At 55.4% G+C, this 15,203-nt stretch overlaps 6 protein-coding genes across 6 annotated transcripts; 2 read left to right on the plus strand and 4 right to left on the minus strand.

Moving 5' to 3' along the window:
- Positions 1-12: 12 nt before the first annotated feature.
- On the minus strand, positions 13-396 carry KRP23_10045 (Mitochondrial import inner membrane translocase subunit tim16; the record flags this gene model as incomplete). Its single annotated transcript, XM_067895679.1, has 1 exon — positions 13-396. The coding sequence occupies one exon, from the start codon at positions 394-396 to the stop codon at positions 13-15; it is 384 nt and encodes a 127-aa protein (XP_067741874.1).
- A 199-nt stretch (positions 397-595) lies between these two features.
- On the minus strand, positions 596-1,636 carry KRP23_10046 (Calmodulin-like protein 1; the record flags this gene model as incomplete). Its single annotated transcript, XM_067895681.1, has 3 exons — positions 596-771; positions 875-1,055; positions 1,142-1,636. 3 exons carry the CDS (start codon positions 1,634-1,636, stop codon positions 596-598), a joined length of 852 nt encoding a protein of 283 aa, XP_067741875.1.
- A 960-nt stretch (positions 1,637-2,596) lies between these two features.
- Positions 2,597-4,933, plus strand: KRP23_10047 (Cyclin-A2; the record flags this gene model as incomplete). Its single annotated transcript, XM_067895682.1, has 1 exon — positions 2,597-4,933. One exon carries the CDS (start codon positions 2,597-2,599, stop codon positions 4,931-4,933), a length of 2,337 nt encoding a protein of 778 aa, XP_067741876.1.
- A 351-nt stretch (positions 4,934-5,284) lies between these two features.
- On the minus strand, positions 5,285-7,453 carry KRP23_10048 (Transcription factor IIIB 90 kDa subunit; the record flags this gene model as incomplete). The annotated part of the gene is made up of 3 exons (XM_067895683.1): positions 5,285-5,359; positions 5,444-5,557; positions 5,639-7,453. 3 exons carry the CDS (start codon positions 7,451-7,453, stop codon positions 5,285-5,287), a joined length of 2,004 nt encoding a protein of 667 aa, XP_067741877.1.
- A 304-nt stretch (positions 7,454-7,757) lies between these two features.
- Positions 7,758-8,147, plus strand: KRP23_10049 (NADH dehydrogenase [ubiquinone] 1 alpha subcomplex subunit 13; the record flags this gene model as incomplete). The annotated part of the gene is made up of 1 exon (XM_067895684.1): positions 7,758-8,147. One exon carries the CDS (start codon positions 7,758-7,760, stop codon positions 8,145-8,147), a length of 390 nt encoding a protein of 129 aa, XP_067741878.1.
- Positions 8,148-8,459: 312 nt separating this feature from the next.
- Positions 8,460-10,273, minus strand: KRP23_10050 (26S proteasome non-ATPase regulatory subunit 3; the record flags this gene model as incomplete). The annotated part of the gene is made up of 4 exons (XM_067895685.1): positions 8,460-8,871; positions 8,951-9,045; positions 9,135-10,093; positions 10,177-10,273. 4 exons carry the CDS (start codon positions 10,271-10,273, stop codon positions 8,460-8,462), a joined length of 1,563 nt encoding a protein of 520 aa, XP_067741879.1.
- Positions 10,274-15,203: the final 4,930 nt, after the last annotated feature.

The raw sequence follows: 15,203 nt of genomic DNA on the forward strand, positions 1-15,203 counted from the left end.
GGTGCGAGCGGCCTACTTGTCGTCTGCCTTGCCACTTGGAGGAGCTTCCTCGTCCGGGTCTTTGAGCTCTAACGCCTCCTTGGCCCGGAAAATCTTGGACTGCAGGTAAAAGGAGCCGCCCTTGGCCGGGTCGTTGGCCTCGAAGTATTTTGTGAACTGTTTCTGAATCTCCTCGGAGGACGGCGCTGCGCCGCTCGTGGGGAAGTTGAGAATCTCGCGCGCCTGCTGCTTGGGCATTTGGTTCTTGCGCACGACCGTCTTGGCCGCCATGGCGCCGGTGTTACCTGAGCGCGCGTTGTGCACGGCTTGCTGGTAGGCCTGAACGAAGGCCTTGGACACGATGCCCGCACCCATGACTACCACCTGCGCGACGATTCTGCCCAGCGGTCCCGACATGGCTGTTGTTTGCTGCTGTGTGTGCTGCGTTCCTGCTACCGCTAATGCTGCTGCTCGCCCGTCGACGTCTGGTTCAGAACTCGCCACAGGTTCCTCCCAACTTGCAACACAATCAGAGTTGCACTGGAGATTAGTTGCAAGTTAAGGGTAACTTGTTTTTTGTATGTCGACAAGTCGAAACTGTACTATGTCATATCCGTCAGCGCAGGTTGAAGCTTGCCGGCAGATCGCCGAGCATAGCGTCTAGGAACTCGGACAGCGTTAGTTTGCGCAGGAGCTGCTGCTCCTCGCTCTCGCCTTCCAGAACGGACCACAGCTTGGCCGTCAGGTGCTCCGTGCCCCCGATACGCTGCAGCTCGGCCGTGATTTCGTCCGCTGAAGCATACAAATCGACACTCCACGGATTAGTCGACTCGACGAGCAAGATCTACCGTTCGACGAGCAGCGGGAAACAACACTTCGAGTGCGGGGGGCTTACCTGAGACGGTTTGGCTGCTGTCCGTATCACAGAGCAGGAACTGGGTCAGGTAGTAAAGTTGGTTGAGTTCCAGGTCTTGCGAGTCTAGCAACGTGCGTACGTAGCAGCCCTTGAACTCCTCCCAGCTCACGCTGCCGTCCAAGTCATCGTCGATCTCCCAGATCATCCACTGAACCTCGCCCTGCGGGTGGTGGCAGCAACGGCAGCGTCAGAGCGCTGTATTTATCATCACTGCAGTTGGCGTTTGCTTAGCAGCAGCGGACGTACCTTCGAGGGCACCCGGTTCAAACTCTTCATGCACGAGCTCAGATCTGCTGCGGTGATCACACCGGACGTGTCGCTGTTGCTCGTGACGACCCCCTTCTGCAGCTCCTTGATTTCGCTGCGGAGCTCTTGCATCGTTGGCGCGCTGGCTTTCGCGGCGACGATGGCGGTCGCCGACGCATTGCGGCTACCAGTCCCGCTCTTGGCAAGAGTCTTGCCGCCGCCGCTCGGACCGTCTGGTTCCTCGCTGGCGGCGAGCAGGTTCAGCTCGGCCACCAGGTCCGTCTCATCGAGCGTCTCGGTCGGCGAAGCTTGCTCCTCGTGCGGCCGCTCCTCGAGGTGCTGCGTCACAGCCGACACCGGCGGCCGCCACGCGTTCAGCTCGGCCGTCCGTCTCGCGATGCGCGCCTTGCGGTCGTGCTGCCGCAGGAAGCAGAACACTCGCAGCAGCTTGGCCGCGCTGTCCGCCGGTAGCACGCCGTCCAAGTCCTTATCCATGCACTCGATGCGGCGGTAGACGGCGCTGTGCGCCTTGGGTCGCCGCCAAAGAAACCGATCTTAGTCGACATTTGCCGATCGGATACTCTGATTTGTGTCGCTTCTTCGGGGACTTCCGAGGCCCGCGTTCAGGCACCCCGTAACGAGATAAACGTTGCTTTCGTATCTGCGTCTGCAGCACGCCACCGACTTTCGCTAGCAATGCAGGTGGCGTGCTCGGACTGCAACGGACTTGCCTAGGGTGGCAACGCTGTCACAGGCATTACTCCGTGGCGGGGTTTTACTGAAGGCGACGGCGCATTGGATCTATGTTTTCGAGGCGGCCAACACCTTCAGTGCAGGAAGGCGGCAAGTCGTGTGCACGAAAAGTTCACCTTCAAAACCGGTTCTTGTTCGTTGCGCGTTCGTCGAAAGTGCACACGTAGAACCGAGGCGAAAGGGCTAAAATGGAACAATAGAACGGGAAGCTCGTGTGCATTACAATATCACCTTGAGAATTTACGTGAAGAGATTCTCTGCCCACACCGCGCTACGAGCTGCGTGAACGAGCTTACTAGCGCTAGTACATGTAGCGCCCCGCGGCGTTGGCAGCGCAAGGCGGTGCCAAATCCTTTGGCTCGGGCGTTCGCTCGCTCGTGGAGCCATGTGGCACATGTCTCCCAAAAGTGGGTTCGCCAGCATGGAGGCCCACTGTCAGATGCCACGACTTCAAAAACAAGGGGCATACAAAGCCCAAGTGCAAAATGGAGATGATCCACGGTCCCCGCAAGCGTATCCCGCATCAATGGGCCCGCCATTCGGCATTTACCCGGAAACTGCTAGCGTCGGACGGCCGGGGGGAATAACACGACTAAGAAACAAGAGCGCGCTCTAGTAACGGAACTTCCCAGGCTGCCTTCAGCCAGAGAGCTTCCAACTCGCGAGGCCGATCCATTTCCCGAAAGGCGCGCAACCGCCGCCATGGTGTTCACCGAGATCTCGGCGCTCGTACAGTCGCAGTGGCAGCTGCTGCGCGGCGTGTTCGACGCCGAGGGCCACGAGCGCCGCGTGCAGCAGCGGCAGGAGAAGAAGCAGGCCAAGCAGCAGCGCAAAGCGGCGCGCCGAGCCGCACGACAGGCCCGGCGGGCGCAGCGCAAGCAGCGCCACCAGGAGCACTCGCCGCTGTCCCCGACGCTGGTCGGCGAGCCGACGGACGACGAGGAGCGGCCGGAAACCAGCCCCAGCGCTATCCGCAGTAGCACCGGTAAGCGACCAGAGATCGCGGCCGTCCCCTTGGGGCCAGGCGGCCTGGCCTGGGCTCGCACGGCCGAGGCCCTTTCAGATGTCGCGAACGCAAATGATAGCGCTGTTTTTTTCAAAAGTGAGCCAAGTGAGGGACGACGGGACGCTGCCCGGCCCCCGCAGGACTCAAGTTCAGAATCTGTCGTCGCCGGGGCTGGCTATGAGAAGGCTGAGGTGGCAGAAGTGGCCCCCGCGGTACTGGTAGTCGCGAAGGCCGTCGGTGCCGCGCCACAGGTCCCCATGGCGCTCGCACTTGAGCTTGAAGCGCAGCTGGAGCAGAAGCAGCGTGAGTTCTACGACTCGCTGGGTGGTTACAGTACTGTGGATGAGGAGGACGACGAGCTGCTGGTAGTCGGACGACGCGCGAGTGATGCCAAGCTTCCCCCCAGGTGGACAGTTGCGGGCATCAAGAAGACAGCAGCTCTAACACAAACGGCGGAGAAGGGATTCTTCAAGTTGCCCGAGGCGACAGAACAGGAGGAGGACGGCGGTGCCAGTGCTGATGTGTCCCAGGCAACTTCTTGTGCGTCCACATCCAAGCCAAAAAGACCAAAGACACTCTCCAGCTCATCTGAATTGCAGACGGAGCCCGAAGACGACGAGGTGGATCTGCGTGACAGCGACGCATTCGACGGCTACAGCACGTTTGACGAGGAGGAGGCACGGGGCTTGTTTATCGCTGACCACGAGTTCGACGGGTTCTGTGCGCCGCCGAGCTCGTCTCCAGCTGCAGTTAATCAGACTAACGCGGAGGCTTCAGTTGGAGCTCTTGATACCGAGGTTGCCACTTCCTGGGCTGAGGTTGAGCCGGAGCTAGAGGCGGAGGACAAAACGGAGGCAACTACTGGGCTAGAAGAGCTTGAGACAAAGCAGCCACCAATGACGCATACCTACTTCAACGACGAAAAAATGATGGAGGATGCCGAATCGCTAGTCGTTAAGGACAAGCTGTTTGAAGAGGAACCGACAGAAACCGAGTTCGGAGAAGAAGAGGTGGAGATATTCGAGGTTGTGGAGGAAGTAACGGAAATTGAAGTGGAGATGAAGGATGGAGCCGAAGGGGTGGAGATAGTAGAGGAGGTGATTATCGTGGAGTTTGAAGAGCCCCTACATCCTGTCGACGAGGACATGTTTGGCCAGCAGACTAGTCTGTCACCACTGGATCACCAGTCTTCAGAGCAGCAGGCCTACTCGGCCGCAACTCCTGGAGTTTACTCTCCGGGCACGGTGGATGAGTACGCTTGCTCCATCTACGAAAACCTGCGCGCGAGAGAGCACCGGTACCACGTCACTGAAGATATTTTTGCGAAGCAGCAGAGTGTTAGCCCCAAAATGCGGGCTGTGCTGGTGGACTGGCTCGTCGAAGTGCACCAGCGATTCGAACTCGAAGCACAGACACTGTTCCTGACAGTCAACTACATCGACCGGTACCTGGCACAGGCATCTGTAAAATCCCAACGGTTCCAGCTAGTGGGGGTGGCGGCGTTACTGATTGGTTCCAAGTTTGAGGAGATCTACCCTTGCGATATGGATGATCTGCTGTACATTTGCGAGCGATCCTACTCGAAGGCAGATCTCGTTGATTGCGAGAGAGACCTGCTCAATGTTTTCAAGTTCAATTTGGCCGTTCCAAGTGTGAGCAGCTTCCTTGGTTACTATCTAGACCACTTCGAAGAGGAAGACGAGCTCATTGGTCAAGTAGCCAGCTTCTTCGCAGAGTGTTCACTGCTAGACTTTACCTTCGGCGCCACTTACGAGCCCTCGATTGTTGCGTGTGCGTGCTTGCTGTCGGCCTACTGCTATATCGAGAACCAACCGCCGACTCTTGTCTGGAGCTACCGTCTTGTGGAGATCACGGGCTACGCAGTGGAGGCGATTGTACCCTGTGCGCGAGATCTGTGGCCAATTTTGATTCAACCGAGCGAACTGACCGCCATCGCGACGAAGTACAGTGCCAAAGAGTTTGGTGAGGTCGCACACTTGCCACTAGAAGACTTGGAAGTGCTGCTATGCTGACTGCATGACGAACACCCGATCTCGCCTTGTTTTGGCTCAGCCACTCGTGGCTGTTATTGTAGATATTGTACATATGTGCTCCACCAGCACCACCACCTATGCCAGGGCTAGACTTAAGTATTTTTCAAGTAATGAATCCCCATAAACAACCTACCAATATTCTCGGAAGATCCAACCAGAGCTCATGGCTGTCATATCAAGCGGTCATCAAACACCAGAGTGCAAGCGTAAGGAGCCGGAATCATTTGCATTTACTCGACGGATACTTGGTCGCTTGCTGCCAAACCTTCGTATCGTGTCCATTTTCCAAAGCGTGTGTCGAGGTAGCTCAACGAGATGAGACGTGCCTGCCTAGAAACCATTGCTTGCCGCTTCGCCAAAGAGCTCGTCGATGACTTCGTAGTTGATTCTTCGGCTCTTTAATTTCTGTGCAACGGAAAAAGTGATGTGACGAGGTCAGAAACGCTGGTGGTGAAGATGCTAGGGGTGCTCGGCAGGAGGGGTGCTCACATAAATTGCGTGTTGCGCCGTGTCCGGGGGTGGCGCGTTCACATCTGGGGTTTTCTTTCTTCTCTTCTTCTTCGGGGCATCAGGCGCTGACAAGCCGAGTAGCCGCTTTTGCTCCTATTAGCAGACAAATAGTTTTACGGCCGTGAGTACAGTAAAAAAAAACTCTGCTCGAAAGCACCATGCCACAGCACCCACCTGCTCCTGGATAAAGTCCTTGTTCATCTTCTCCCACAGCAACTTCTTCTTTTCGGCTTCCTCTCGTGTCAACAATAATGAGTTGATTTCGTCGTCATCCAAGTCCGAGAAAGTGTCCAGTGCCTCTTCAGCTTCTCCTTTCTCAGCGCCATCTTGCTTCTCAGCCAGTTTATTCTCCTCGTCTGGGTCATCCGCGTCCTCCACCTGTTCATGATTTTTGTCACTTGACCTTGACCTCCTTCTCTTATCCTGTCCTTTAGTGCTATCGGCTAAGTCGTGTGATCTTCGTCTTCTTGCCACGGCAGAGTCAGCCTCGTCGTCCGCTGAAGTAATAGGGCTAGTGCTGTGCTCTGTTTCACCGTTCATGTCTTCATCGTGATTCTTCTCCTCACTCTTGCTGGTCCTCGCAGACGTGCTATCCTCCTCGAGCGCCATTGTAAGGTCTCGTTCGATCGTCTTATAGAAATTCGCCTCCTCGCGCTTGCGCATAATGTAACGAGCCGATTTCTTACGCACACGAAGCAAAACTTCCTGCGCCGCCAAGCGACTTGCGCGGTTAACAATCTGGTCGTTGGCATTGTCGAATCCGTAGTCAATTTCTTCGTCGTCATCTTCACCCTCTTCGGCTTTGTTCGCCACAGCGCCTTTCGTTCCCACCATAGCGTTGTTGCTGCCGATATGCGCTTCTGCCTGTTTCTTCTTGTAGTACGCATCACCACTCAAGAAGCGGGACATGTCTTCGTCTTTCATTCGTTGCACTTTCTTCTTCAGCATACCCTTTGACAGGGCGCTACCGCTCACCTCGTCATCTTCGCTGTCATCGTCCGAGTCTAGCCCTCCTTTGGTCAAGCGCTTCCGACCTTTCTGTTCCAGCGGCAGCTTTTCCGACTCGAGTAGCAGCATTTCCATAACCTCCTTCTCGCGGTGACGCTGGAAACTGGGCGGGTCGCACTCTACGCGGGACATCTCCAATTTGCCCACTTGGTCGTAGGTCAGTTGAGCCGTTGGGGTGAGCGAAAACTCGTACAGCCGCTGCTTCAGCGTGCGTTCTCCGATGTTGACGACGTCCATGACGTCGTGCAGGCTGCACATGACCGACTGCGAGCGCGCCGCAATCAGCAGCGCCGCGCCACAAATGCCCGACGGGCGTCGACCGGTCTCGATCCAGTCGCGCTTCATGGTAGCCACGAGCCGCAGCGCCGTGGTGGCGATGCTGTGGGTCTTTCCTGCGAAGTTGAGCTGCGAGGCGAAGCGGTGGATGTAGAGCGAAGGGTCGATGAGCGGCAGGTGAATCTGCAGCAACTTGCAGAACTTGAGGAAGACGCCGCCCAGCACGTACACGTTGATCTGCAGCTTGTCCGAGAAGTCGATGAGCAGGTGCGGCGAGCGCTCTCGCCTGCACACAATGTAGAGGCAGGCGGCGATGACTGTCTGCGTCTTGCGGCCATGTGTGAAGTTGCGCTGCAGCGCGAGCGCGAAGAGGCGGAAGGCCGAGTCCACGTAGTGGTCACCGAGACGGAGCATGCCCGCGATCTGGCGGATCTTCTTCTTGCCGTTGGCCAGCGTGTTGGCTCGCGACTCGAGTCCATAGTTGCGACCGCTCGTGCCGATGTTGCCGTAGGACTTGGAGGCGGTGGCCGACACGAACTGTCCCACGACCGAGTGCGCGCCGCCGCCGGACTCCTGGAACTCGACGGATGACACGATATTGTTCTCCTCAAGGATGGTGCCGCAGCTCACGCACACGGCCTCGCCGCTCACATCCACCACGTCGATCTCTGTGCAGGAGCACGTGGGGCAGATGCTGCTGGCCATGGCAGTGTACGCGCTGCTGTTTGATCAAGACGAGTTGGTGGTGAACAACCTATTCCGGCTACAACCCTTTTCGTCACTTACATTTTGTATTGCAGTTACCCTACACATTGTCAGCTAACGCCACACAACTCGCCATGTTTTATTGGTCGGGCTTCGCCACTATCCGCACACTTCGTCCCCGACCAGCAGCAGCCCCTGAACAACTCCCCTTGACCGCACAACTTGAGGCTGGCCAAGAAGCGCGAAGTCTTAGCCGCCACCGCCGCCCGACACACGCAGCCCCGACCGAGCAACTGACGCAGCCATGGCGACGCCCAACTTCCACGCGCCCAACCAGGAGATGCCGCCGGCGGGAGGCTTCAAGCCCGTCATGTTCGTCAAGAACGGCCCGGCCACGCGCGGACCACCGGGATGGTCGCTCTTCCTCGGCACGTTCCTCGTCACGTCCGTGGGCTTCTACCTCGTTGGCCAACACAACAAACACCACCGCGAGGTGGCCAAGGAGGAGCGCGAGAACCGCATTGCGCTGCTTCCGTTCCTGCAGGCCGAGGCGGACGTTGAGTATCTGGAGCAGGAGAAGCACATCTTGGAGAAGGAGCGCCAGGTCATGAAGAACGTGCCTGGCTGGGTGGCCGGCCAGTCGCCGTATCACTCGGACCGCTACCAGACGCCGCTCTGGGCCCAGAAGAAATGAGCAACAAGAACTGAGAGGCACCTGGGGAATGAGCGAGGTGGCAGAACTGTAACAAGACCATGTGAAGGAAAAATACACTCGCACGTTCGCTCGAGGTAGCAGTCCCCTCGAGCTGGCGAGAATAATGCCATCATGAATATTTGCCGCTGCTGCTCTTCAGCCAGGGTCTTTGATTGTGCGATAAGACAATATCTTTTTCGATCGCTTGTCTGTGAGGGCAACAAGTTACTTCTCACAATTCTAGCACGTGACGAAAGCAGGTGCTTGCCTCTCTCGACAGTACGACAAGAAGCTAGCCAGTGTGCTGCTGACTTACAGCCCCTCGTCCATCTCATCTTCAATTTCCTTGGCGAGCTCCTCCTCCTGCTTCTCGCGCTCAAGACGCTCTTCGGCGCTCTCCAGATCTTTCTTGTAGGCATCCGGCGGGTAGCGCATGGCCTTGACAGCTTCGTTGTGCACGTCCAGGCAGAAAGTGATACGCCTCTGAAACGCTGTCTGCGGGTCGTTGGTGGTGTACACATTAACCGTTTCCTTGAGCTGCAGCCAGCCATTCTCATGGTCAATGACAGCATCAATCACACCGTCACGAATCGCCTTGGCACACACAAACTCCGCATTTTGTGCATTCTCCAAAGCGAGTTTCTCGCAAATGTCCGTGAACAGGATCCGAGAGTACGACGTGCTGATCTTGCGCAGACCCGTCTTGATGACGTTGTGGCGCAAGCTGGTCAAAGCATACAGCAGGATATCATCAATCAGTCCGAAACCTGTAGATAAACTCAAACCAAGATTGCCGTGCTTACCGAAGGATCAGCGTGTACGTGTTATCAGCCTTGAAGACCGCATCGTGCTGCGACAAAACCACGTTGAAGTCTTCCAAATTACCAACGCGAACAGCCTGAGTGCATCAACGAACAGATCCAACCACATTAGCTGTCACCTCCCATAAACACAAGCCCCGCACTCAAGATCGTCTAGGATACGCACATTGGTGAGCTGCAGGTACGGCGCCAGCGCCTTGCGAAGATCATCCTGGTTGAACACATTACGCTCGGGCACCTCGCCCATGAGCAGCTGCACGATAACAGCAAGCTTGTACACAGTACGCCGGAAGCCAAACGCCGTGTTGGCCGGGGCCTTGCGGATGGACTGCATCAGCTTCGTGTACGACTCGGTGTACTCGAGCTGCACAGCCTGGATCTTGCCGACGTAGTACAGGTAGCGAACAAACTGGTTGTTGGACACCGTTTCCGGGAACGTCGTCTTACTCACAAACTTGTAGGCCTGTTCGTAAAGGTTGTCCTTCAAATAGTTGCGCAACAGCAGGTTGATAAGCGTCGCCTGTCCAGCCTCATCGTAACGCAGGCACGACGTGCGGTGAGTAGATAGCAGCGTGTTACGAATCGACGGCAGGTCGTGGCCGAACTGCTCGTGGATGTTGGAGTAGTACGTGAACACCTTGGCCTGGAACAGGTCCAGCGTGCGACGGTTGAACTGCTGGCAGCGAGCCACCACCTTGTCCACCGTGTCCAGCGCCTCCTGCGACAGCTTGTACTTCATCAGCGCCGCCAGCACGTACAGGAACAAGTAGATTTCCACTTCAATGAGGTCCACCACAGGCAGCACCACAGTCGCGGTGGTCGCAGCTGTTCCAACAGTCTCCACTTCGGGTGACGCGTCCGTCATCTCCACATCTTCGTCCTTGGCCACAGCAGCTCGAATTTCAGCAGCAGCAGCCTGTGCCTTGGCGTCGATCTTGACCAACAGCGCCAGCAGCGCCGGCTTGGACGCGTTCTGCGCGGGCAGTAGCTGCTCTACGGCCTGCTGCAACTGCGCCACCGACAGCGTCTTACGCAGCTTGCTGGTGGTGCGGAGGATGCGCGGGATCTTCTCCTTGGCGTTAGTCTTGACCACAGTCTCGAGCAAAGTGATGGTCCGCTTCAGTTCTGCAAACAAACATCAAATCAGCATGTCGATGAGAGAAAAAGATCGCGACTGCCCCTCTCGAAGAAACTCTAGGGCCGCGAACCTTCGTAGACGAGCGCTTCTTCGACCACCACCTCCTTGGGGGTGGGTAGACGCGCCTTGTACGCGGGCGTCTGCGAGAACGTGGACTGAGCGCTCATGTCGTTGGGAAGGGGGGCGTGGGGGAAACTCTTCACTTCAGCTGCGCGATCACTCTGCGCTTCGATCTAACTATGTGATGTGACACACATTACAATGTTTTATGAAAGGACCTATGTTATTTCATAACTTGGTTTGGCCTGAAAGCCTATCCCCTCGGAGCCCTGGGACGAACCGAAGGTTCTAACTTTTTATTTTGAACCCGAACCAGGGGGGGGACTTGGTTCGCATACCATACCAAAATATATCCGACCTCCGACCTTTCCGACCATGTATAGAAAATAGTATGCAATACAAAAGTTGAGTGACCCTGTAAAAATATTCGTAAAAAGGTAAATACGTGTTTTGAAATTGATGGCACTGAGCCCACGTGCCCTGCGCAAATTCGTCGACGCGTGTCAGTGCCCGAGTGACCATCCTGGAGGATGAATTGAGGGAGGTGTGCCGAGCATCGGTGCACTGAAGAGGGTTGTCGCTGCCACGAAGAACTGTGGTTGGTTAATGCTCCCTCGGGCACTCCAACGAGTATACCCTGCGCTGAGTTGTACTAACCCCACCTTAGTAGCTCAGTGGTAGAGCCCCCGAAAGGGATGGTCGTTGGGTCCGATTCCCACTTAAGGTATTTCTAATGTTCGACAGCATATTGGCCGGTGCAAGGCAGCGAGTGCGAGCCTATGTGTGGAAGTATGTGTCGATGTGTGACAGTACATGTGTTGCGTTGTGAAGCAGTGTGTGTGTGTGCATGTGTGTGAACTAACGTGTATTATGCAATTTAAAGTGCTGGCGTATTTACGCACTAATCTGTTCCAATATGTTCTGCGTGTAACCAGGGGCAGGGTCTTGGGTGACAGGTGTCTGGAGAAGCTGTTCGTGGCGCCCAATATTGGTGTTGAGTGTTCCAGCACGATGAAGTATGCGTAGATGCTTGAGGACGGCTCCGGAGCCACGGGAGCTGATGTTGTGCTCACCAAGGAACGCGAGAACAGACTCCTCCGCGCGAGCTCCGAGCGACAGTACCTGATCGCGATAGTTCGGTGCAGTTGGATCAAGCGCAAAGCCGTCCTCCAAGTAAAGCTTCATGTACGCAACAAGTTGCTTGGCGTCAGGCTTCTGCTGCTTCGAGATCGGTGCCCGCTATATCCGTGGTTCATGAGCGTACCACGCGTACCAGGTCGCACGAAGGTGAGTCACTGCTGATCTGCGCTGTTTCTTCTTGACGTTACTGATGTCGCTTGTGTCGGTGTCTGGCTTGTGTCGTTTGCGTGTAGCATGGCTAGGATCGTTGTTTAGCTTACCCTCGAGGGCATCCATGCGAGCATCTTGCCGCTTGACGCGCTGGATAAAATGGTTAATGACAGCCGCTTGGTGATCGATGATCTTCTGTTCTGCGCTTGGCTCCATCAGCTGCTTGGATACCACGGTCTGCTGTTGCTGGTGTGTGCTTTGTTACTTAGTGTCTTCACAGGTTAGCTCTGGACTTGCAAGATGCGACGACCACGCCAGTAACTCAGAGAGCGAGCAGCCGGTGTCAGCTACACAGCCTTCAATGCGCTTGACAGCAGGTGCTTCAGCGTTCAAGTCTTTCAACAGCGGATAGTGCCGAAGCACACTCGAGGTAAGCACATCCGGAACCGCTTGATTCACGTTGTGTCGTGTGGTTTCGAGATGGTGACAGGTCGTGAACAGACGGCGCTGGAAGCTAGCGATCATCGCCCTAGTTTGTTTGTCGAACGTTGTCAAGTTTTGGAGCGACACCTTTGCCTCAGCGCTATGTCCACTGAGTATCTTGCTAGCCTTGTGATCTTCCTTGCTTGTGTTGAAGATGTAGTTGAACCCCTTGTTTGTTGTGCTCATATTCCAGGCACTTCTGTCGAAAATCCACCGCGCCGTGAGCTCCCCGCTCCCATTGGCATGCTGTGCACCGCCGCGTCTGAAGGAATGAGACGTCAGCGCAACCTTGACTCCTGCAGCTGCAGCAATTCGGTTCAGCACCCGGTTCACGTGGGAGTAGATGGTGGGCGTCGTCTCCGCCCCAGCAGTCGACGGTGCATCAAGACCTGTGGTGTCTGTAGGATGATTGAGGATCTCGAGCAGCGGGACATCTGGGGAAAGCGAGATCACGGCTTGGTCAGGCAGCTCCGACAGGTTGTCGATGACGTCGGGAGATGGAGCGGTCTGCATCATCAGGGCCAATGCTATCGCGAGCATTGGGCACGTCGTGAAGTCCGTTCCGGGGAAGAGTGACAAGCCCTGCTCTTCGGATGTCTTCATGCGAATGAAGCGCACGAAGAGCACGTTTCCAGCGTCGATGGAGACATTGGGCTTGCGGATGAGCGCGAGATCTGAAGCTCGCCCGAACAGGTGCCACAGCAGACACAGCAGCGCAGCATCTTGGTAGTCACTAGAGCAGCTTGCATGAACATACAAGTACGCCAGCATTCGTTTCAAGTCAGCCTTTGTACATGGTGGTGCCTTGCTAATGAAGCCACCACCGTCACGTTTCATACAAAAATTGTCTAGAGGCTTCCCCATTTTGAGCAACCGTGCTTCCAGTGCAGCTCGGTGCTGTGGAAACTGATCCAACAGCCAAAGTTTAGCTTCCGATAGTACTGCATCGAAGTGTTCCGTGATAGTGGCTTGCCTTTCTTACCCTCTATGAATGCAAGATGCATACCAAACTTGTCCATTACGGACACAAAGCACTTCCCACTCTCGTCACGCTCAATACACACACGTACATACTCCTCTGTCACACCCTCAGACTTCAAAAATCTCATGAATGCTGACACGGCAGTTGCCTTGGCACGCTTCGTGTTTCCAGGGGCTAGCTCCTCCAAACCCATCCTGCAGGTCGGATCGATGGCAAATATGCGAGTGATATGCTTTTGACTTGCCTTTTGAGAGACGATACACATATTTGATGACTGTTTCCGACCGAATACGTCGAAACGGCTGGCCTACAGGACTTGCCTTATACGTGTCATGCTATTGGCCAAAATACGGTACAATGATTGGTTTAAATTGTCCACCTTGGCTCCCATTGGCCTTTATGCTCAATACAAACTCAACGTACAGTCGGATAGATTGTCATATTCAACCATAGCAAAAAATCTCCGACCTCCGACGGGCTCCGACTGGAACAGAGCGAGTCCAAACTGGTGTAAACATTATGTATTTTGTGTTAATTTGTGTAACGGGTTAGGTGATCCAAACTGGGATGTGTAGTGCCAGAGGGCAGATTGGTGGTGGTTTACAGACGGTGTCACAGGCTCTGAAACGGTCTGTGGGCCGAGAAAAACGTGAATAACAGTTTTCAGGCTGAACGAACCACAGAGACATGTGGGCGTCCCGTGGCAGATTGGCAAATGAGCCCCGCTCCAAAAATCGGGGTCCACTATTTGGAGGACCTGGCTCTTTTTACGATAGAATTTACGCGTACATACACGAGCCATTGCCTGACTTGCACAACAGACGTAGGTAAAGCCTCAGAAACGAGGTTAAACTGAAATGGATGGCTTCTAGCTGCCGCAGAGGACGACACAGTCTCACTCTCCTTTTTTTCTTCGTACCGCACAAGCCCCTGACCGTAGGACCGTCCTGACTAGGCTTTTGGATACTTACATGTTTGTACGATATGCGGCCACCACTGCTGATTGTGTGTGGTGTGCTAGCTTGCGCTGAGATTAATATTGCTGTTCCGCAAGGAGGTTAAGCTTTGTGTTTGACGCTGTACTCATATTGCATGTTCGCGTACTCTGTGACGAGTTTAACTTTGCTGTTCCATCCGAAGGTTAAGCTTAGTGTTCATACAGTGCTACCCGCTGCCTAACGCGAAGGCTCGTAATACACCCCATGTTCACCCTTTCACTTATGCTTTAGTGTCGTTCAGCGTGTTATCTTCCACAGCTTCCTCTTCGATAAGGTCTTGCGTACGAGTAGGCGGCGCTCCCCCTCGAAAGCAGCGACAAGCTTCTCGTTCAAGTGCTCCTTCGGCTCCCACGTTGGCTGTCAGTCTACCAAGTAGTACGTCACGCGCTTCTCACGCTTCCAGTTGAGAAGCTTCTCGACGTAGTGGAAAGGTTCAGCCTTGCGCTCTTCGTCAGCGAAATCACCCGGGGTGTCGTCGTCGTCGTAGGCCGAAGGAGTAAGCCTCCTCAAGGCCGACCCTGCGTGTCTTTCGTTCGGCGAGCGAGGCGATGATGACGCTGATGGCTTCGGGCAGCAGGCTTGAGGAGGCGATCGTCGTGTTCATCGTGAGTCGCAGGTGCCGAATAGCGTCGTTGCTAACTCGTATCTTGTGCGTCTTGCTGGCGGTGGCGGGTAGGGTCTTGAACTCTTTCGCAGAGCTGACCTCGTTCTTCTTAGGCCTGAGTGCAGGCATGATGGCAGTGGTGTGTTTCAGGAAGAGTTGAAGACAAAGTGACAAGCGGCACGACAAGCGGGATGCCAAGCCCGAGATGCAATGAATGGAGCTGATGCCGTGGAGGTAAATTTGTGCGTAATTACGTGCTACCTGTTAATCCGATGATGTTTGTCGTATGCACAGGGGCGGGATCCACGATGCGACCAGCGACTTGAAGCTGCTTGTATCGACGAATGCGTTCGTCGAGGTGGCCAGTCTTGTGGGGCTTGCGAAGGGACTTGAGGACGTTCTGAGCTCCTCGGGCTTTGATCTTGTGTTCGGTCAGAAACGACAGCAGCGCTTTCTCAGCGGTTGTACCAAGCTCCAGTACGTCATCTCGGTACTGCGGCGACTTCGGATCAAGGGCGAATCCGTCAGCGAGGAACAACTTCAAGAACGCAGCAACCTGCTTGCTGGTGGATCTCGTGTGCTTCGTGGAGGTGTCCGTTGAGCTCCAGATCCGGGGCTCGTGTGCGTACCAAGTGAACCAGACACCTCTCAGGTTGGTTGCTACGCCCGTACGGCGTCGC

Source organism: Phytophthora ramorum (genome assembly GCF_020800215.1).
Source record: "Phytophthora ramorum isolate Pr-102 chromosome Unknown Phyram_PR-102_s0009, whole genome shotgun sequence".
In the NCBI taxonomy this organism is placed as follows: domain Eukaryota; phylum Oomycota; class Peronosporomycetes; order Peronosporales; family Peronosporaceae; genus Phytophthora; species Phytophthora ramorum.